Genomic DNA, 24,466 nt, shown 5'->3' with positions numbered 1-24,466 from the left:
GCAGCCTTTGTAGTTGGCAGGGTGGTCCCCTTGGCAGTGGATGCATTTCGCTGGGGTTTCCGGTGATTTGGCGCACTGGTCAGTGGAGTGAGAGCCTGCGCATTTAACGCAGCGGAAAGTATGGTTGCAGTATTTCTGCGTATGACCGTACCTTTGGCACCTTTTGCACTGCACTATTTCTTTTTCACGAGCGGTGGTTCGATCTTTACTATCGCGTTCATTAGGCGACTGATGTTGTAGATTTCCTTATTGTTCGGCTTTTGTTTAATGTCTAGGAAGAATAAGGATAACGGGTCTTTCGAGACTCTATGCCTTATATTACTTACGTTGATGACCTCGTGGCTGAGTTTTGAGAGTTCGTATTTGAGTTCGTCTATGTCTGCTGAGTGGTGTATGTTTCGTAGGACCACCCGGAAAGGCCTTTCCTGTTTGAGTTGGTAGGTGTGGAAGTTGGCGTTCAGGGTCCTAAGTATCTTGGTGAGTTTTCTGTAAGCTTCTGGGTTCCTCGGCAGTATTTTTACTTTATTGTTATTTATCTTAAGGTTATATTCCTCCTTGCAGATATCTCTCTCTAGGGACTTGATCATTGTCTGTATGTCGATGACGTCGTCCACAAATATTGGTGGGGGAGGGGGGATTCTCTGTGAGTGTTGGTTTGGTGGCGGTTCTACGATTTCCATGGCGTCGTTTGAGGATTCCAATACGGCGATCCTGTTGTGTGTGTTTATTTGCGTTGCTGTTTCTATTTTCCTTTTCTTTGTAATGTTAGCGTCGTTAGTGCGGAGATTTCTGCTACACTTCTGCCACGGAGGGGGGGGGGGGTAGCACGGGGTAGCTGCGAGTCTGCTCCGGAGAGCCTGGTCGCGGTTGCTGGGCCATCATCGAGCTAGTTAATTCGGAATGAACAACTAGTCGTGAGGCTGTGAGGCTAGTATTCGGGTTGGGGTTAGGTGCGTGGGATTTTCTTCTCCCTAAAGGGTAAGGGACACTTAGCTGTGTTCTCTTTCGACGGTTGGACGACACGTGCTGTTTTCGAACTACGCTGGGCACTAGAGACACGTCTGCACGCTTCGGTACTCCACAGCGAACTGAATGTGTAATCTAAATGAAGATTCGTTTCACGCCCCTAACCCTAATTCTAATGTTACTCCGGCATCAGAAGTGGCATCAGTGCCGGCTATAACAGTGCAAGAGGTTACGACCATCGTGCGCGAGTTAATTCAGTGTGGAACCTAACAATTTTCCGCCACCGCGTTTTAACCCTAAAACCGTTGGCTCCGACTCCGCTGCTTGATCCGTAGCTGTCAATCCGATTATGGAGGAAAATCCTTTACAAAGCAGTGCCCTGAATATAATTTCAATAACAAGTGTCGAATCGACTTACGTAGTGATCAACTGGTGGATCAAGTCATCCGGGTGAGTCGTTTCCATTTTACCCCGATTTTAGAACCGAGTGTTCACTAATTAAAGAATCCGTAGTCTTGAGATTTTCTGGCAAAAGAACGATTGATATAGTAGTAATGCGAGGAATAAGAAATATTTGTATTAAACGTACATCTCAAATCTTGTCCGTTGCCGATGTTAGTGGTTTTACATTAGAGATACATTTTTCATGTTCTCGCTGATAGTTATTTAAAATATGATTTATATGATTAAATTTTAATTATTAAATTTTGAATATGATTAAAAATTTTAAGCCAACGTTTTGACGTAATATTACACAAAATAACCTCGCTATGTGCAAAACAAGAATAATTCATGCCTGTAATAAAACCGCTGAAAACGAGATCGATGTTAATGAAGTTGACAATGAGGTGCGTGGTAGTGATAAAAGTCGATTAACCTTTCTTTTCAAAAATTCAGAGATTCATCCGATACGCGTTTCCTACGTACTCGCGTAAATACAAGCCAGTTAGAAATACAATTAGTTGATCCTAACATCACCGTACAAAGGAGTCCTAATAGACTTCGCGAGGAAGAACGGAGAATAGTACGTGAGAGAATAAGCTAATTAATTAGAGCAAAATATCATAAGGCCTAGTAATTCATCGTTCGTGAGCCCTATGTTACTCGTGATGACGAACGATGGTTCAGATAGATGATTTGTAGATTTTCGAGAACTAGATAAAAATGCAGTCGCGGATCGGTATCTCTTACCTCTTATTGCGGATCAAATTGCGAGATTGCAAAAGCAAGATATTTTATTAGTCTGGACATGGCCAGCAGGTTTCGCCAAATCCCTATTTATCCTAATTATACAGCATTGGTTTCCCTCGATGGACAATTTGGACAATAAGTTGTTGTTTTCTTCAAAATTCTTTTGTGCCTTTGTTCGGTCTAGTCGACGTCTTTTGTTTGCATGGCATGGTTGCATGCGCGTCTAGTGTTTCTTCCGGAATCGTTTTTCCGAACGGCGATATTATGCTGACTCCGTCGAAAACAAGGATTTTTGCATTTTCAGGCAACCCTAATAATTTTGCAACTAATACTTGTCTACATATTCTAATATTTATGTTCTTCCTTGTTGCAATTTTGTAAACCATCAAAGCGTTTACAACGGAAATCCCTAGAAGGAGTTGCATGCAAAGTTTTTACAAGGGGAGTTTATTAAGTCCAGAAAATACAGATTTTAAGTACATTATTCACAATAAACATGAATTTTTGTAATGGTATGTGAGGTAAAGGTACCGATACGCGACGGTAGGACGTAGCCATGCTGTATTATGTGTCGGCGCTTTACATTTTTTGTTGTATGATGCAGTTTTTGGATTTAAGCCTCTGGGGAGCGGAGCTTTTTTTTTTATTTTTTTTTCTGTCCTGAAAAACTTGGTCGCAAAACAGGACGCTTCAGTAGTTTGCTTTTTGGGTGCTGTGTAACTTTGGGGAGGGGTGGGATGAGAGGGATGGGGCGGGGGGGGGGGGGGGGGTCAAATAGGATTATTTACAAATATTTACAAATATTTACAAATATTTACAAATATTTACAATATTTACATTTTACACCTGTGTTATGCGGTGTCAGAATTGAGTTCTGTCAGTTGCATGCAAGTCTTCTGTACCACTTGATTCCTTCTATAATTGTGGTGGCATAAGAAACCATTTGGTCGGAGTGATCTGTGCCACACTTACCTTCATTGTATTCAACAACGGCTGGTGGTTTTGATGTTGCGAATAAACAAAACGAGAGATCATTCTTGAGATTCCTTTGAAAACACGTGTGGCAGCCAGCGTGCCATTCGTACGTTGTTATTTATTGAGATGATGTTCTAATTATTGCCTACTCCATAGATCAAGCTCTAGGAAGATTGTATACCATATTAAAGACCCTTGTAAATGCCGGATTTTCTTCTAATTTTTTAAATGCTCTTTCCTAAACATATCGGTACTCTATTTGGGACATGTAATTCATAACGGAGAAGTTCGCCCCAACCCGGGTAAAATACAAACCTTGAGTTCTTTTCCTGACCAACGACCGTCACACAGCATAGACAGCTCATAGGTTTAGTTTCTTACTTCCGAAAATTCGTCTCTAAGTTTTCACAGGTAATGAAACCTCTATGCACACCTACTTTCGGTAACAAAAACATAACTTGGACAGATAAACGCGAAAAGATGAGGCAAAAGGTAATTTCTGTCCTGACTGATACTCTGGTGTTAAAGATATTTGACCCTAATTATCCGATAGGATTATATACTGACGCTAGTTCGGATGTATATGGGGTTACTTTAATGCATAAGGTCGAAGATAAAAACAGGGTAGTGGAATATTACAGCAAAAGAACTAGCCCTGCGGAATCTAGGTATCATTTATATGAACTAGAGACGTTAGCAGTTGTTAAACGCTGTTGAACATTTTCGCCACCATCTACATGGACGAGAATTTCTTGTTGTTACTGATTGTAATTCCTTGAAGGCATCTAGTCATGGGGCGAATTTAAATGACAGGGTTCACAGGCGGTGGGCTTACTTACAAAATTTTACTTTTGACATTATGTATCAAGAAGGTAAACGAAAGGCCCACGTAAATTTCTTCTCGCGAAACCCCGTAGACTTGGATCACCCCCGTAGAGAAGGAAATTAATCTGACCGAAACCTCCGAAGATTGGCTATCAGTGGAACGACGTCTTGACCTTCAAATTTCTGACATCGTCAATAAATTGCAAAACTAGAAGCTCACGGTAGATATCGCGAATACGTATGAGTTACGGTCCGGTACCCTTCATCGTAAAATACAAAGAAAAGGCAGAACTCTCTGCTTGCCCATTGTCCCAAGAGGTTTTAGGTGGTCCGTTATTAACCATGTGCACCAGTCCATTATGCACTTAGGTTGGGATAAAACGCTTGAGAAACTATACGAGTATTACTGGTTTGAAGGAATGGCGAAATATGTTCGCAAATTCGTTGAGAACTGTCATGCTTGTCGAGTTTCGAAGGCTAGTTCAGGTAAAGTACAAGCTGAACTACATCCCATACCTAAGACCAGCATACCCTGGCATACGGTACACATGGATATAACGGGCAAACTAAGCGGTAAGTGATTCGAAAGAATATGTCATTGTTTTGGTCGACGTCTTCACTAAATTCGTATATCTGCATCATACTCGTATAACAGATCCCCTTAGTATCGTTAAAACACTTAAGTATGCTATATTTTTATTCGGGAGTCCTCGCTGGATAATAGCGGACCAGGGAAGATGTTTTACGGGCAAAGAATTTCAAGATTTTTGTCAAGATAGACACATTGAACTCCACTTAATGGCAACCGGTGCTAGTAGGACCAATGGACAGGTAGAGCATATTATGGGTGCTCTAAAAAAAATATATGTTCACAACAATAGAAATGACCGGGCGGTCTTGGCAAGACGCGATTGGGGAAATACAACTGGCTTTAAATTGCACCACCAACCGCGTGACTAAGTCGGGCCCATTGAAACTGTTAATCGGTAAAACAGCAAGACCCTACGGTTTGTCCCTACCCGACAATATCGAAGAAGGAGAAGTAGGCACCTCTGATGTAAGACAGCAAGCAATAAAGAATATAGAGACTAGCGCTAAGTATGATAAAGATAGATCGACAAAACTAAAGCTAAAGTAGTTAGGTTTAATCTTGGTGATTTTGAATGAGGAAAGAAACCAAAGTAAATTAGATCCGAAATTTAAGGGTCCATTTGTAATAGCAGGATTTTGGAGGGAGACAGATATATTCTAAAAACGTTAGACGGCAATGTTACGAAGCTGAAGCGGTCGTGTATTCGCACGTACTGCCAGCGGCGATGTTACGAATTTAAATTAGTCATATATTCGCACGTACTACCAGTGACAATATAATAAAACTCTGTGCGGTCGTGCAATCTAGAAAATCGAGATTCATCTGGGTACAAAATCGCAAATAGTCCATCATGCCATTACGATCCGACTGATAAATCACAGAATGCAACTACCACTTTGAATACAAATTATAATGCTACAAATTCTTGTTCTCTTTTATTTTTCTATTGTCAAACCTCTGAACGAAATTTCGTTGTTGAAGTGGACCCTTGACTTATTTGGAACAGTTAGTTGAACGGTAAATGATATCAGTTACGTCGAGTCTAATGTTGGAAAAACGCAATATTTTAGTTACGCACGAGGACGTGTGATTGTCAGGATGGCCGTGTCGGAGATGAAAGGACATCGAAGCCTCCTCTTTGGAATTTCGAGAAAATTCCCTAACACCGTAATCTAGATTCTATCATAGGCGTAATTAAACAATTGTCGTTTTTCGATCCGATTGTATTTGTTCGAGATTTGTGATAATAAGCTCGAGGCGACAGCCAGTCGCCGAACGTAGCCGCGGTCACGGGATGAACGCTTTGCCTAACAAAGGTATGGAGTAATTCTATAGCTCTCCTTAAAAGAAATATTTGTAGCGGCTGGTGACAGTAAACATTCTAACGGTTTTTGTCCCGTGGCTCGCCACACGCAGATCCTATTCTTCGGGCAAGACGATCACGAGATGCCGACGCATCTCCACCAGCTAGCCTGAGGGCCGTTATAAACATTAAGATCTAGTTACCTAAAGTCCTTCAAACAGACAAACAGTCTTTGTCGCAACTATGGAAAGACAGGGGAGATCTATTTTTCAACGAACGAAGTTTCCCGCTAGCAACTTTCCCTCAAGGGCAGCTAGCATCCTTTTCTAGCCACCGACATGGAAATTGACCAATTAACAGCAACGTCAATTTCCCTCACTTTGCGAACGAAGGCTTTTCTTGACGAATCCGATGATCTCGTGTCCTTAGACACACCCCATTTTAGTTTTTCTTCTGCAGCATCATCGTGACGGAAAGTCATTCTCTTGTGAGGTCTTATTAGCGAGTTACATAACGTTTTTACGCTCGGTGAATATTTTACATTTTAACAAAGAGCTAGTTTAGTAATACTTGTACCGTAGAAAGTCTGGATTCGATCTGAAATGTTGGAAAATTAGGTCTCAAAAGAGAATCTTGACTCTATCTAGAACTATATCATACTTTGTCGAGGTGAAATGACCATACGAGGGGAAGCTATAGGGTAGAGAAAGGGGTCGTACAATTTGTACAGCAGCGTGTATGTTGGTGCAGCCATGCTTTGAAACCAAAAGGTACAGCTTCCTTGTGGGACTTCGAAAGAATGAACAGTGACGTTTGTCTGGTACAGAAAATATCTCGATAAGTACTCTATTTTTCTCGTGCTCGGACCTTGAAAAACACTCCATTTTCCTTAAATTTACAGCACAATTGAGATGTAAAACAGTGACGTAATAAACAATGAAAGGGAACCATAAAGAATAATATGCACCGTTAAGATCGATATGCGGTTCAATTTTATTTTTGAAAACTTCCGTGTTTCCACGACTAGCAAACACGAAAGCAGCCAAGTTTAACGAAGAAAAATAATCCAGCAGATTTTACTGTCATAAGCATCTCCAACGGAAAATGTAGAAAAGAAAAGTTTTGTAACAACAATTGGTTAAGGGGAAATTGGAGATCTTGGAATATTTATAAACTAACAAAAGGTTTTATTACAAAAATGTCTATATCAAGAAAACTCGCGCTATTTTAAACAATATGTTATTATTTTAACAAATTCGTATAGTTTATAGTGCCTTAAAATAAATATCTCCCAACCATATTTATTAGTGACATAATTCAAAAGAAAGTTACGTCTAAACTTACAGTAAACTTCTCTAACATAATATTTCAATACTTATAGAAATTTTATTATTATAAAATATCGTCATGTTATATTTGACCACAATCTAAAAAAGAATAATGTATTTTACACTAAACCTACCAGTGTTGGTCAAATTGACCATTTACAAATTTTTACAAGAATTTAACCATATTTAAATGTTATCATATCACTTCATAATTTATGACTTTTTACAAAACATGCATACAACATACTTCTTGGTATTTACCTCGTTTGCTTTTTTTTCTAAGAAAAAATTGTGCTCTGTCCCGCCTATTGCAGGCGGTCAATTTGACCGGTCGATAAAATATTTTATTTACTCTTAAAATAAATGCAATCAGTACAAATAAAAGGCCATCTCAAGGTCAGATAACAAACTAAATCAGTAATAAGAATTAATAGCAACTGTTACGCCCGTAATCTTGTTATAAACAATAATCCATCCCTCGATCAAGATTGCCACCAGGTGTCAAAACATATCAACTCAGGTCCATAATAATCCTAAGGAACCGCCATAAAATTTGGCATTTTTTACGGTCAATTGTTACAAACATTTTAAAAGTTGAGAAGTTTCTTAGGGTTATTGCTCATTCCGATAAAACACGGGAAAAGCGGGATTTATCCATGTTCAATGGTCAATTCCACTCTTGAGCAACCGTTGGTGGAGAACGGCCAGCATCCATCAATATTTTCATATAAATATCGCCGTTACAAACCATATTCTCATTTGCTATTGTCCTTTTGACCAGAATACATCTCGGTTTGGTAGTCAATCAGTCGACATCTAACCTTGTTATTTCTAAAACTCAGACAGAAAACATCTCAGAGCGTTTTGTGTAAAGTTGCTGTAAAAGAAAAAATAAAGCATATATAATTTGACAATAGTTTTGTATGTCGTATATGGTATTATTCTGTGATAAATATTTACCCTGAAAATGTCAACACTTTCCAAAAAAGAAAAAAGAATTATTAAAAAGAATAACGGGCATAGAAGAAGACCGTTCAGTATGCGATGAACAAGAAACTTCAGCAACTGAAAACAGTATGGAAACACATGAAAAGCTATTTACAACCGAAGCAGAGTTAAGTATTATAAATAAGCTTTCACGTCCAGGGTAAAAACGAAACAAATTATCGTTGACATCAGAGAGTGAGACTGGTGTAGAGAACCAATGTATCGAAACTGGGCCCGATGGAACAGTTTAGAAAGAAATAGATGCAAGGCCCAAACCTGGCAGGGCATCAGTTCATAATATTTTTAAGGATATGCCAAATGGCATACAATGAAAGGACAAGTAAAGACGACATTTTATCTTACCATTGATCACCGTATAAGGGATGATATAATAAAATGTATGGAAGAAGAAGCATTTAAAGTATTGGGGACTAAGAAGGAGCTAGATAGAACAAAGCTGGATGCATTTATTGCCCATGATGCATATCAAGCAAAGAATTTAGATGTCTTATATTTGTGAAATAAAATTTGGCGACCTGCATTTTTAAAAAAAAATAAAGTAACTCTTAATTAAGAAACAGACACATTGTAATTGTAATAATAGATAATCGAAGTCACTTTTATAGAATGTTTATTAATATAACACGTCAAAGAATTTAGTAAATATAAGAAAGATCACTAAAAGTTATGAAAAAGATTCTTCTGAATTGTACTTTCCAAAAACATCATGACTGCTTAAATAGGATGCGATAGTCATTTTTCAATTACATGGAAAGCATAATTTTTACTGGCTTTATTGGAGTCGAAAATGCATTATATCCCTTCTTTTTAAAAGCGAAATTTTATTCCACCGTGAATTCTGTGTTCATGAATGCGTTGAAATGTTTAATATAGAAAGGAAATGAGTCGTCTAGCTACTCGTCAATTTTATGTAAGGTTCTTTGCCGTCTACGCTTTTAAAAGAGATCAAGTTGGTGGAATAGGTAAAAATACAAATTTTATTTTATGCAAAATACAAATGCTATGCATTTAAATTGCTGCGTAAACATCGCGTGTCATTGTTCGTAGATTTAACTTTGTTGGAAACAAGTTCTACAATTCTGCAAATTCCGAAATAACTCGTGCTCTGTTCAAATTATTAGAAAAAAATTGTATTAATGTTAAGTATAAGAAAAAAAGGATTGACCGAGACTTTTTTTAAATAAAAAATACTAATAAAAGATTTATAATAAAATTTTTGTTAATAACAATATAAATATACGTGGTTAATAAGTAGCGTCTAAAAAAGTTTGCTCTTTGCTACGGCAAAAGTGATCGAAACTTAACTGTTATTTCCAAGGTGTTCATAAGCGGGAGTTCCCGCTAGGTATCTACTACTATTCCGAGGAGGACACGTGGGACCTGTGGCGATCACAGCTGATCAACGAGGGAGGCGAACATCGAGGCGCGGAGGCGGTCCTGCCAAACTGGGAGGCGTGGAGAAGCCGTCACGGCCTCCCGCTCACATTCAGGATGACCCAGGTGCTCACGGGACACGGCGTGTTCGGCGAGTACCTGAGGAGAATCAGATGAGAGACGACAGACATCTGCCGCCACTGCGGAGAGGGCAGGGACACAGCGCAGCACACCCTGGAGCTCTGTCCGGCGTGGGAGCTGCCCCGCTACACTCTGTGGCACGCCATAGGAGAAACATTGACCCCCTCAGTGATTGTAGAAGCGATGTTGAGAGGGTCACAGAAATACGAGGCCGTCCGCCTCTTCTGCGAGCGAGTTGTGCTCGCGAAGGAGCGAGCGGAAAGGGAGAGAAAGAAAAACTCTCACCCTTGTAGGATAAGACTATGGAGAAGGATGGCAGTCAGACGACCTAGAGCCACTCCACCGCCGCTCCACGGACCACGACGGGAAGGAGCGACAGCGCTAGGGGCAATGATCCCCCCCGCCCTAACGCCAATTCAATAGTCGGGAGGTATTAGGACTGGCTCGAACAAGAGGACGCGAGAAGGGGATGCAACGGAAGTTAATTCATAAGAGGTTCCTGTCACACTCCTGTCACACGCGTAGGATGGTCATCGTGGAGTTTTAGTCGGTAGGAGTCCGACATTACTCTGCTGTTACGCGATTACTGCAGCAGCGGAGTGTCCATGAGGATTTCTCCACGTACAAAAAAAAAGGTATCTACTACTATTACTAGACAGCTTGTGAGATTTCCTGATATGCCATGCTTTTGGAGCTTCTAGAGGAATACCTTCGATACTTGCAGAAATTGTAACATTGTAAGTAACTAATACTCTCCGTCTCCATTCTCGTCCCCGTTCCCAAATTTTCATATTTTAGATAATAATAGCGTAGCTGCTATGTATTTCCATCACGATACCAGTCATAAAAATCATTAGAAACTGTCAGAAATATGAAAATGTGTGTATCATCGTACAGTTGATTAGTTAAAAATTCAACTAATACTGCATCGTAGTCAGAATTATATGAACACAGGTTCCGTTAAAATAACTCGATAATATTCGATTATGTATATTCGTTCGTACGCGAATTGAGTATTAAAGTACGCAAATCCAATCAGTCACGGCAAAGATATCGTGTAAACTAATCGGAAAGACGTGTAGCGGCGTACACTTAATTGGAATTGATATGCTCTACAATCGACATGCATTCGAGAACTTTACTGATCTAAATAGGTTTCCAACTAATTATTTCACCAAGTTTCTCGGCTTACCACGATTCGTCCTATCGGTTAAACTGTGCGCAGAATCGCAGAAAGCTCTGATTTCGAGTGCTGATAATACTCAAAATAGCAACCAATTAAATGTGTCTGATAGCGATTTGTGCTTAAATTCTATAAATAACCCGTTTCTTGTATTGGAAAATCCTGCATAGTTAAATATTTAAACCAATGTTCGAAATTTGATGTCCCCAATTAACTAGTGTTAAAGTATGGAGATGATTTAGAGAGGTATTACAAAGAACTTCATTGTAATATTCACATAACTTAGCTCGCCACGTAGGCTACTCGCCGGAGGCCCAGGGCACGAGATTTCACACTGCATTTCTCTCTTTTGTCTCAACGGAGTCTTAGGCCATCAGACGACGCTCACATACATATTAAGGATGGGATACATACTCGTGTGTGTTTCCGCTCTACGTTCCCTCACTCTCGCACGTACAATACAAATGTACTATATATTCAACAATTAGTTTTTGAACTCTCACTTTTATCTATTTCTAGTTCATCCCCTGAGCAAGTACTCCACATAATAAGTATAATTTAATTGAGACATTTGTTACTATTATCGCACTAGAAGAATTTCGAAGAAATGGCATGATAAACTTACCTGGCTTTTCATCGGATCTGTGTTAATCTGACACATGTAGCGTCCCTCGTCTTGCTCTTGTACGTTCTTTATGTGAAGATTCCAAGTAGTATGGTCTCTATGTGATACCGAGACCCTGTTATTGTGAGTTATTACGTGATCGTGGATCGCCTGGATCGCCTTAGTATCCACTTTCAGCCAACCAACCTATGGAAATATTTATCTATTACAAGAAAAACGATGCAAACAATTAAATTGACAGTTTAACGTCGATACGGTATTGCAATATTTTAAACGTTCGATCGTTCAATTTACTGTCCTATTTTCTAACCATAACTTTTCTCACAAACAAACATTCTACTTGAAGGAAAAATTGTGTCGTACAATGCCAATTGATTATATCGTTACGTAGCTTCCAATTCGAAAAGAAGATTCGCAAAATAGTGTTTCAGACGCAATGAAACGGCGGTTGCTGGGAGAGATGCGGCAGAGTGTTCGCTTCTTGAAGTTAGTTTTAATTTAATTTAGCGAGCAATTTACTAGAGCCAGTGGCATGTAGGTTGAACCTGCTAGTCAAATGTAAATCCTCAAGCCAGTCAGATCGAAAGGGTTAATGAGACGGTAGCACACTGAGCAAACGAGAACGATCAGAGAGCACAGACGTGTTCATAGATTTCGATGGTCGAGAACACCGCAATTTTCCTATAGACTGGCCGAATACGGAATGCAAACAAGCCGGATACGTACGACACGGACGGGGAGACACGTATAGGTGGAGCGTATGCGTCTTCTATCTCCTTGGCCAAATTTTGAAACGATATTTGCATTTTCCTTAGAATATTCCAAATCTTGGGAAGTCGCAGAGGCGTATTGTGGGGATCTTGAGAACGCTTGTATTAATGGAAAATGTGTTATGGGGTGTACTGGGGCAATGCCGTAATGGTGTTCGAAACTGTTTCCGGAGAATGACTCTCTCTTTACTAGAAAGATGTAGTTGAAATTTGTTTTCGTCGTATCTATGTATAAGAACCAGAAATTCTCACGGCCAGTTAGGAAACCGAGCCAATCTGTTCATCGTTTAAAAATATTGAATTTGAGTCAAAGTTATACATAATTGTTATAATTAAGTTATAATTTCATACACATTGAGATTTTGTCATTTGCTTTTTTTGATAATGTCTCTTCTATAATATTAGTTTTATTTCTGGCACTTCAAATATAAATCTGCAACTTGAACAATTCTATTAGAATTTTTAGAATATGATGCAGTTAGTTTAATTGGTTGGTTTAAGATATGATCGGATAGAGGGTGTTGTATTACGAAACATTCTAGCAGAAATTGTGTATGCACGGTTCAGTCGCATTGTTGAACTTACCGTGACTCGGCATTAAGTTGTAAATAAAAAATTAGCTGCGGCAAATTTGCTTGTTACCACTTTACTATCGCATAATGTCATTAGACGATCGCAACTAGATTATTTATTTCTTTATAACTGTGCCAAAGTGTTCTTAATGGGAGGGAGCAGGCTTGCTGTTATACAACACCTCTTGCTCACCTTCTGTGAACAGCTACCCTTTGAATTTTTGACGTCGTCTTTTTGCTATTATCCATCTTCTCATTTGTCTAATTCGTTGAAGTTGAAACACACGTTATACGGACGGCCTTCATTTACGGTATGATAAACAGTACAATTTTTCATACGTGTATAACCAAATATTTATAGTTTACAGGATAAAAGTTGTTCTCCGTTTTAACCGAACAAACATTAATTTATTTGCCTGGTCGTTTCTATCCTGTTTGAAAATTGCTAGCTTAAACGTTGACAGCACAGAAGATGGCAAGGCTGCCGTTGTAAAAATTTGGCAATAACAGTTTCAATAATAGCAAACAGTACATCAGATTTGTATTAGTACATCCGACGATGCGTAACTAAATTGTCTTCGCGGTGACAGATATGAAATCAAATACGACAGGGAAAATGGTTTCATTTTTGTGTTCAAATATAAGGATGTGACAGTAAGAAGAATATCGAATGAAGAGCGCTTGTCGGTTTAGTGGTATATGTATACGTTGTTTGAGGAATTGGTTTTGTTGGCGAAGATACTTTACTTGGATACTTGTGATCGATTTTTCTTTTGGTACGTATGTATTCAGTCTGGAGTACATAGATTTTTAAGCACAAAATGCGCTAAGAACATTCTCAAGTACATGTTATACCGACTAGTCACATATTTAATAAGTTATTTATTTCGGATGTGTACTATTGACTACATTTTCATTATCTTCGCCGAGATACAGGATAGAAGACATTTCTACATATTTTATTATTTTCTATGATTGTATGAAAAAATTCCTTAAAACAAAGTTATAAAATGTTTTCGTTTGGAAAAATTTGGAAAGAAAATTGTATAAAACGAGTTCACTTCCAATTCACTGCAAAAAGCTACTACGATTCTTTGTCTGTCAATGAGACATAGAAAGATTTGAATAAAATGCAATTCCATAATTGCGACTCGTAATGAATCTTTAGTAAATTCTTGGCTTTTTACAATGGATGAAACAATAGCGTCGACGAGGGGAAAAAGTTAAACGAATAAAAAATCTGGCCGGTGTACGCGTGTCCCACCTTCATCGAATGAATTTTCATTAGGGGTAACTTACCCTGTAGCCCCCTAAATGATTGACCAGACACGTAAAAGTTGCGTCCCTTCCCAGCGATACCGTTACATTTTGGATAGTATCAGCGAATTCAGGTGGAAAAGCACCGCCTGAAACAGGTACGATGCACGTGAAAAACTTTTTAGATTTGCATATCTTGCTCCCTGCAATTTAAAGACATGACGTTCATTTACTAAGTTAGATACACTTGGTAAAGAATTGTAGAGCAGTTATAGAGTAGAGAGCAAGAAAGGAGATAAGTTTTGTCTAGTAAACGGAAGATTTCATAGTCGCGGAAGGTTGGAAAATTCCGTGGTTCTAATTAATTAGCAGATGTAGGTGAGTTTGTGCTTTTACTTTGACACTCCTGCTCCTATGAGAAAACATATCTTCCTTTCTAAAAATTAAAATATTTCCAATCGCGGAAAGGAAAACATATCGATTTTAGTAGTTCGAATACTTTAATTCAAAATATTGCATTTTAAAACAAGCTACATTTGTGACGTTTGTCATTTCGAAACGATGTTTATTATACAACAATCTATAGGAACGTTAAACGACTGATATTTGAATCTGATCTCACAAAACAGCGTATGAAATTAAAAACATAGAATCAATTTCTATTTCCAGACTTAATAAAATACCTGAAGATGAGAATAGGACGGCTTTCATCATGACCTTCTTTCTAATTTTGGTAATAGGTGGAACAGACACGATAGAACGGTGCGCGATTTCGGAAACGGAATAACATTCAAATTTGCTTAGTGCATTTCATATGTAATAACGTTGTTACATTATTTTGGTACTTAACGAGCCACCGTTATTTACGATTTATTATTTGATAGATTGATGCGCACAAGTGATACGCTTTTCGAATATTTTACTCGTAGAAATGATGTTGCTATCTTTCCCCTCTTTCCTCTATTTTCATCTATTTCCCTGCATTGTGTACGTATATACGCATGCGGGCTTCTATTATCATATCCTTTCTAAAATTCACCGAATTAAGTATACAAGTTCTTTTTAACATGTGTAATACCTATAAAAATCACAATTACAAAACAAAAATGAATTTTGTAACGGATAAGCATTCGAAATGGTCGTTGTAAAGAGAGCTGTTGGATTAGATTAAATTCTGACATGACACGTTACATGATATTTTTGAGAAGGTTATTATATTTTATTTATAACTCACAGCCAAATGTTTCATGGTTGCTCAGATGATGATTTTTAGACTTTTGCTTCTGGACGCTTGGTAGTGGCGACGAGTCTTAAGCACATTTATGTAATACTTTTATAGATTATTCGAGTTAATTTATTGTCAACATATACATACGTGCAAATTGTCCAATAAAAATAAACGGTCACTAGATCAACCATGAATCCGTGTTGTATTCTCGTGTATTTCGGTGAAATTTCCGTATAGTCTTCACAACACTTATCAATGGAAATATTTATATTATAAGAATAGATTATATTTAATATCGTTGTGTATGTTTATCCATAAGAAGGAAAACTATTCATCCCTCGTTGGGCACTAAAAGACGCAGATTTTGCAATCGCAGAGTAGATGCTTTAGTAGTTGATGCGGTCATACATCAAACTTCATGTTTAATTTTAGTGACGCAGCGCGTTACAGGATAATTTGATACAAAATAAACGAGCCATGGTTGTACGACGCCTATAATATTAAATGCCTTACATTTCGTACGATATTAAAGGGTACTCGGTTAATCCTAACTAGCCCTTCCTACGAGTTCTTCATTGATGAATTTCGAAGTTATGCGCATTTTATCTCATGTCCTTCGCGCGCGTTGCTCCACGGAAAACAGTATGAAAATTATGGAATTTATTTCGAAAAAAATTCGACGAATTTTTATAAAGTAACGCTATATTATAGGATGTACTAATCAGTGTTAATATATTTGAAATCTTCGTATTCTACGTACTATGTTCAATTTTTTGAACCTGTATATTAAGATGATACGGATTGCTCACACGATAGAACTGTAACCACAACTGTGTTCTTAACATCGCAAGGTTCAGCATAGATATTAGCAACATTTAATAACTTAAATGTAAACACAGATCCAGATAATGATAGTATCAACCCTTGCTTTGTGAAATCATGTATATTTATAATGTCCAGAATTCTTCGGGCAATCTTTAATAAATTGGTATAGATTTCTTCCTTCACAAGATGAAGTAATAGCTATTTTAAAAAACATTTTTTGGAAAAAAGTCATTGAGTAAAAATTAATTTTTATTTAACTGAAAGTGTTATAAATAAATCTCAAAGAAATTTCTCAGAAAATTGAATGATTAAATGATATTAATATCTAACTGTTCTGATTACGAATAATCATTTATAATGATTAATCTTTTATGGCTACCGCTAACCATTATCGATGTCGGAAATTTAATATTGATTACCAATGACCATCATGACTCGAATTTTATTTTAGTTACCGATAACCATTATCGATCATGAAAAAATTCTTTTGTTACTTTTCTTTTCACAAAACTTTTTCTGATTATATTAAACTATCGTCAATTCTTATTAACATGAAAAAACAATTATAAAATTTATTTATTAAGCGAGAAAGATATGAAAATATATGAAACAAAGAATAAAATAAAAGATATTATAGTACAATATTTTTATTAACACATATTAGGCAGTTAACGCTCCTGGGAAGCGGCGGGGTAGTGTCGGACTTTACCGATTAAAACCCCACGGTGGTCCGCCTGACGCTCAACAGGGATGCCCCGGGACCTCTTTCGAAATACTGCCAAAGCACTCCTGCGTCTTCTCCCACTTTGGGGGAGGTTAGTTCGGGCATTGGTAGGGACCTTCCCTCTCAACGCTATTCTCTGGACCGTCATACAATTCTGAGTAGATCCCAGAAACTCCTCGGCGTGTCGACCCCTATGACCACCTAGGGCGGCGTAGGGCCGCCCTTCAGCGCGGAACCCTACTAGGGTGGGATGTTCTCCCGTTCTGCCCACTCCTTTAAGAGCATTACTCCTTCGCAATAGGAGCGGATTACAAGGAACTCCTGTTGTCCCCTCAGCATCGCTGTCACAACTGACGAGGGGATTAAGCAATTAACTGTGTCCGACGTATATACACGTCAATCCGAAATTTTATTTCGGCGCGAGTGATGTGTACATTCGTCGTGCAAAATAAAAAATTACCATTTACTATAAAAACTCAAAATTTTAGTAAAAAGTAAAATAATATAAATGATGTTTTGTGGTATATCCGCTTTATACTTCCAGTAGAACTATTATGTAATTTATAAAGAAGGAAGTATAAAAAACAGAAGTGTTACGTCGTGTGAGATGATCCGTACGATGTCCTTCATTGTCTGACCGTGATAGCAACAGTCAGTTCAACAATCATCGAGAATACACCTAATGGCTCCATTCACAACCAACACACCAACTGGCAGCTCTTCAGAGAAGTCTTTACACACTCAACCTCAGCCTTCACCCCACTAAAAACAAAGGAAGAAATCGAAGCAGCCACGGAATACTTAAACACGAGCATAATAAACGCAATCCGCCTCTCCACACCGACAAAGCCATCTAACAGCAAACAAGAATATCCCCAATACATACTAAAAAAAATAGCAGAAAAACGTAGACTAAGAAGAGTATGGCAGACCCATAGAACACCGGATGACAAACGCAAACTAAACAACGCAACTAGAAAGCTATCCAGAACCTTAAAAAACTATAAAAACGACTGTTTCCATAAATACCTCGCCAGCTTATCCCCCACAGCCGACTCCAACTACTCACTATGGAAGGCCTCCAGGAAACTCACACGCCCCCCACAAATAATCCCACCTATCCGCCGTCCGCAAGGTGGATGGGCGCGAAGCCCTATAGAAAAAGCCGACCTGTTTGCTAAACACTTGTCAAAAGTATTCAAACCCCATTCCCCCAAAGCCGCCGTGGACGTTACTGAATACCTGCACACCCCCTTCCAAATGTCCCCTCCTATCGAACCCTTCTCCTCTGCAGAGACTATAGAAACAATCAGTCGCCTAAACCCCAAGAAAGCAGCAGGACACGACCTAATAGGCAATAAAGCAATCAAGGAACTTCCCACAAAAGGAATAGCACTCATCACATCGATTTTTAATGCTATCCTTCGTCTGGAACACTATACTAAGGCCTGGAAAATCTCATTGATTACCCTCATCCCTAAACCCGGTAAACCGATATACGAAACCAGCTCTTATCGCCCAATCAGTCTTTTACCTACCCTGTCCAAACTATTCGAGAAGATGCTCACGAACCGACTCCTTCCAATCCTAGAGAACTTGAAAACACTCCCAGATCACCAATTCGGCCTTCGAAAATAACATTCAACAGTAGAGCAAATCCATCGCATAACCCACATGATCAGCCAAACCCTTGAAAAGAAAAAATATTGCTCAGCGGTATTCCTAGACATTCAACAGGCATTCGACAAAGTATGGCATGAAGGGCTACTATACAAACTTAAAAAGATCCTACCTCACCCCTACCACTTCATCCTAAAATCCTACTTAACCAATAGACAATTCATTGTTAAATGCCTAGACGCCACTTCCGCAACATTCCCAATAGAATCCGGCATACACCAAGGTAGTGTCCTCGGACCCCTACTATACTCCATCTACACTGCCGACTTACCTATATCAAACGAGATAACAATAGCAACATTTGCTGACGACACAGCGCTATTAGCTACTCACGCAGACCCGGTAATTGCCTCATCCACTCTCCAGCGATGTCTCGACTCCATGGAAAAGTGGTTTCATGAATGGGGCTTCAAAATCAACGAAAAAAAAATCCACACATGTAACCTTCACGCTCCGAAAACAAACCTGCCCCCAGGTCACCATTAACAACACAATAATTCCTAGCAAGGACTCAGTCAAATACCTGGGCATGACCCTGGACAGGAGGCTAACTTGGAAGAATCACATCACAGACAAAAAAAGCAACTCAAGAACAAACTCAAGAAATTCTATTGACTGACTGGCCGACGCTCCAACCTAAGCACACAGAACAAAATTAGCCTCTACAAGACCGTAATAAAACCTGTCTGGACCTACGGAATCCAACTATGGGGGACAGCAAGTAACTCCAACATTGAAATACTTCAACACTTCCAATCGAAAACGCTAAGATCCCTAATTGATGCACCTTGGTATGTAACCAATGAAACAATACACTGCGAGCTCAAGATACCCACAGTCAAAGCGGAAATAGCAAAATACAGCGACAGATATAGCAAAAGAATCAACAAACACCGAAACCCCCTAATCACTGGACTACTTGATACGACGGACCAGATTCGCAGGCTGAGGAGGCACTACCCGCTAGACCTAAACGCCAGATTCAATTAGTTATCTAAATTAAGTAAGATTTACTTATTTATAAAACTTACTTATAAATTATACTTATCCATAATAAGTATTAACTTATTATAAATAATCAGCCATGTCACTGCGCCACGCCAGAAAAATTACTGAAAATTCTCAACGCGAGAATTGATTGTAATTTTAATAAATAAATAAAAAATAAAAATGTATAAAAATACTCGTAACTTCGTCAATTTTGCTCCAATCAACTTGAAATTTTGACACAATATTCTTAAGATGTTATGCGTGCAATTAAAAAAATGCAAAAAAAAATTCTAAAACCTTACCCCCCCCCCCTTAATAAGCCTAAGGAACCACCACAAACAGAATCTTTTTAACGGTATCTTTAATCCTGCAATTATTTTTGGTTTATGGCTGATCCTTAGCACAATCCTTAGTGTTGAGGTTATTCGGTGTGTAAACAGAGAAAACACGTGGATAAATTGTAAGGTAGAAAATATATTTAAATAGAAGTGTAATAAGTAAAAATACAATTTGAGCTGGTCCAGATCCGCACGCTAGCTGTGTTACCTAATAACTGAAAAACCCCGAAGCCAACGTCGCCTGTCTACTGTTTATGGCCTGACTTCGTCGCAGTCTTTTGTCTACACGCTGTCGATGGCTTCAGTGCTTGAGAAAACTAAAAAAGACCAGATGTAGAGTTTTCTTAGAAGTGGTAACCACTTCAACACCCTCCCTAAAACTCTACATCCCTACAAACAATTATCTCAAATTTACAAATTATCTCTTAATATTTTCTGACTCTTGTCGTAAATATCTGAAAATTAATTTGTCAATGCCTTCTCAAGTACATTTGCCAACCGCCTTTCTCTTTTCCATACAAATTAATTTATTACACACAAAAAAAAAAACTAGAAGACTAAACAGATCATGTAGAGTTTTTCCTCTTTTTTTTTGAGAAGTAATAATCACTTCGACACCCTCCCTAAAAACTCTACATGTTTACAAACAATTACCTCTTAATATCTTTTTTACTTTTCAAACCTAACTTTTTCCTTAAATATTCAAATCTCGGTTTTGGCAACGCCTTTGTACATATATCTGCCAACTGCTCTTCGCTTGTTACATACGTTATATCAATTTCGCCTCTATTGTATAAATCTCGCAAGAAATGATATCTTACGTCAATATGCTTACTTCTTTGATGGAATTCTGGATTCTTAATTAATTTCACGGTACTAGTATTGTCTACACATAGCATATACTTAAGGATCTCTAATTTACATTCAAGAAATATTTTCTTTAACCACATAATTTCTTTCGCTCCTGAGGCTGCACTGACATATTCAGCTTCGGTCGTAGATAGAGCTATACATTGTTGTCGCTTACATTGCCATGTGATGGCCGCATTCGCATACTTACATACAACGCCTGATGTCGACTTTTTTGTTTCTTTGTCGCCTGCATAGTCAGCGTCGCTAAAGGTTTCGAGACTGCCTGCTTTTGTATATAAGAGTCCCATGTCTGCGGTCCCTTTTATGTAGCGCAAAATTCGTTTGACTAATTTCCATTGATACTGGTTTGGATTCTCTAAGTGTCTCGCCGCTATATTTATTGCAAAACTAATATCTGGCCTACTTACGGTTTGTAAAAACATTAAGTTCCCTACGGCTTCTCTGTATGGTGCGTTACAATCATTATCGCCTATGTTACTTTCGTTCCAATTAGTCTCGATAGGTGTAGAAACACTGTTTGCCTCATTCATATTAAATTTTTCCAATATGTTTTCGATATACCTACTCTGATGAATGAATATTGAACCATCTTCTAATCTATTAGTTTCAAGTCCAAGAAAACTCTTTACTTCTTTCGAACTCGTAATTTTGAATTCTTTATTTAAATCATCGAAGAATTTATCAATTAAAGATTCGTCTGAAGCTGCTACCAGTCCATCGTCTATGTATATGGTCATCAACATTAATTTGTCGTCTTCTGTATAAATATAAAAACAAGGATCTGCGTTACTCTGATAAAATTTTAAGTTCGAGATAAATTTTGTGAAACGTTCCGTCCAACATCTTGGAGACTGCTTTAAGCCATATAGGCTTTTTAGCAATTTACAAACCCGATTTGTACCATCATCATAACCTTTAGGTTGTTTCATATAAATATCTTCTTTCAGACTTCCATATAAGAATGCGGTTTTAATGTCGAACTGTCCGAGGTGTAAATTATTTTTGGCTGCAATACTGAGCATTAATCTAATTGTGTCAAACCGAGCAACGGGACTATATGTTTCATTATAATCTATGCCTTCTTTCTGTGAACACCCTCTTATTACAAGTCGCGCTTTGTATCGTTCCGAGTTGTCCGGATTTAGCTTTATCGTTAAAACCCACCTATTGCTAAGTACCTTCTGATCTTTAGGTTTTTCTACAAGTATCCACGTCTTATTTTCATGGTGCGATTTCATTTCATCATTCATAGCTGTTTCCCATAACTCTTTCTTTTCGGATCTCATCGCTTCGTTAAAATCCACCGGTAATTTTTCCGCCACGTACGTTACTGGGTTACCATAAAAATCGGTTCGTTTGATCTTATCTCTATCTCTCAATTGTCTCATATTGTCGCTAGTTCCATGAGGTTGTTTTTCATGTTCACTCTCTGCACTTTCATACGTACATGCTCTATCGCTCTGCGCACTCACATCTTCGCGCTCGACAATTTTCGGTAAACTTAATTTTACGAATTTCGCATTTTCTAGTTCAGGCTTAAATATTACGTCACGGCTTAATATTACATTTTTTACTGTTGGCACGTACACTCTATACCCTCGTCCGTCATCTAAATAGCCTACCAAATATCCTTTGTTAGCCTTTTTGTCAAGTTTTGTCCTTTTCTCCGCAGGTATGTGAGCAAAGCACTCAGTACCGAAAACCCTAAACTTTTCTAAATTCGGCGGTTTCCCGTACCACAGTTCATATGGTGTTTTCTTATCTTGTCTTGTCGGCCCCGTCTTATTTATGACATGTACTGCTGTGTTCATGGCTTCGGCCCATAAGAACAGCGGTAGATTTGGTTTCGAATATAACATCGACCGACCTGCCTCTACTATTGTTCTATTTTCCCTTTCTGCGACACCATTCTGTTCAGGAGTGTATGGGACGTTAATCGTGTGCCTAATTCCCTGACTTCTTAAAAATTCTTTGACTTCTTTATTTTGGAATTCTTTCCCTCCATCACTATGAATTTCTTTAATTTTATCCTTAAATTGATTTTCAACTTCTAGGCGAAAGGTTTTTAGTTTTTCAATTACTTCTGACTTACGTCGTAAGAAGTAAATCTTTGTGAATTTTGAAAAATCATCTTTAAATGTCAGAAAATACAGTTTCTTGCCTAATGACTCGACTTCCATAGGTCCACATACATCCGTATAAATAATTTCGCGAGGTTTAGTCGCCCGATTGATTTTCTCGTGAAAACTCGATCTATGCTGTTTCCCGTACGCGCAACCTTCACAGAAAAAGTTATTATCCTCTACAACTTTCATATTTGAATTCTTTAAGAATTCTTTAACATGTCTGATGTTCTGATGACATAGCCGTTCGTGCCATAACTGCAATGTGTCCGCGTTTGACTCCGCTCTATTGCTAAAATTACAAACTGACGGTATGATAACTCGCATATCTACTTTATACAAATTTCCGATAACAGAACCTCTTGCTATTATTTTCTGATTTTGTAAAAATATGCAATTGGTCCCTTCCTTTGAAATACAAAAATCTATGCCCCTTCTTGCGACAGATCTAATCGAAAACAGATTTCTTTTCATACCTGGTACGTATAGAACATCGTTCATTGTACATGTTACCCATTTGCCGTCCACAAAAGTCTCTACTCTGATTTTTCCTTTGCCGCACGCATCCATGAACGGACCATCGCCGATCTCTATCTTCACCGTGTTATCGAATTCTTCGAAAACGCTGAACCATTCCCGTCGTCCTGTCATGTGATCCGTAGCTCCTGAGTCGATTATCCAAACATCAGCGTTTGCCGTTTGTATCGCTGAGGTACTTCCTAATAGACCAATTCCGCTGTGATCCCGATTTTGGTTTCTAGGTTCCTGGTTGTCTCTATTGTTGCTTCTTTTGTTATTTTTAAAACAGTTTTTGCTGGTGTGGCCTTTCCTTTTGCATATAAAGCATCTAAAGCAATCCTTCTTTAGATGACCAACTTTTCCACAGTTAAAGCAACTTGGTCCTTGTTTCTCGTATTCACGTTTACTTGACTGCTTCTGCTGTTCCCTTTTATAATTATTACCTTTTGTTACCAGTGCCACCGATGTTTCCTGGTCGTCTTTCTTCCATCTAATTTCTTCCGTCATCAGCCTGGTACTAAGCCTGTCTAAGGTCTTCTTTTCTTCTTCCACGGAATCCCACGCACTGTGAAAATGATCGAATTTGTTTGGTAACACCGATAAAATGCGTGTTATCAGCATTTTCTCGCCAATTTCACTCCCAAGGACTTTCATCTTCGCCGCTATGAGTTCCAACTTTGATAGGTTGTAAGAGACATTTTCAGATTCTTCCCATTTAAAATCGAAGAACTGCTTCTGGACCATATTTAAATTCTCATCCGACTTCATGTCATATACTGTATTCAGCTTTTTCCACATTTCATGTGCTGTCGTGCAACATAAAAGAAGATCCAACGGTTTCTTTCCTACTGAGGTCACGATTAATTTTCTCGCTAATCGATCTGCTTTCAAAAATCTTCCACGAGCGATTTCTTTCTCCGCGCTGTTACCTGGATGACACAAATTCTCTTCACACACGTTGATCAGGTCGTCATCTTCCTCCAAAAGTGTACGAATAACAAAACGCCACTGGAGCCAATTTTCTTCGCCGCGTAACATCTCGACCTTCGCACTTGC

The 24,466-nt window shown here is 38.4% G+C and overlaps 1 protein-coding gene across 1 annotated transcript in view; it reads right to left on the bottom strand.

Annotated features, from left to right (window-relative positions):
* LOC126873505 (lachesin-like) overlaps positions 1–24,466 on the bottom strand; it is a 102,742-nt gene that overhangs the window by 37,350 nt on the left and 40,926 nt on the right. Inside the window, exons 3-4 of the mRNA XM_050634445.1 lie at positions 14,153–14,259; positions 11,512–11,697 (exon numbers count right to left, since the gene is read on the bottom strand). Of these exons, the coding sequence (XP_050490402.1) occupies positions 11,512–11,697; positions 14,153–14,259 (293 nt within the window). The remainder of the gene's footprint in view (positions 1–11,511; positions 11,698–14,152; positions 14,260–24,466) is intronic.

Source organism: Bombus huntii, chromosome 2 (assembly GCF_024542735.1).
Source record: "Bombus huntii isolate Logan2020A chromosome 2, iyBomHunt1.1, whole genome shotgun sequence".
In the NCBI taxonomy this organism is placed as follows: Eukaryota; Metazoa; Arthropoda; class Insecta; order Hymenoptera; family Apidae; genus Bombus; species Bombus huntii.
This window is presented reverse-complemented; position numbering and strand designations above follow the sequence as displayed.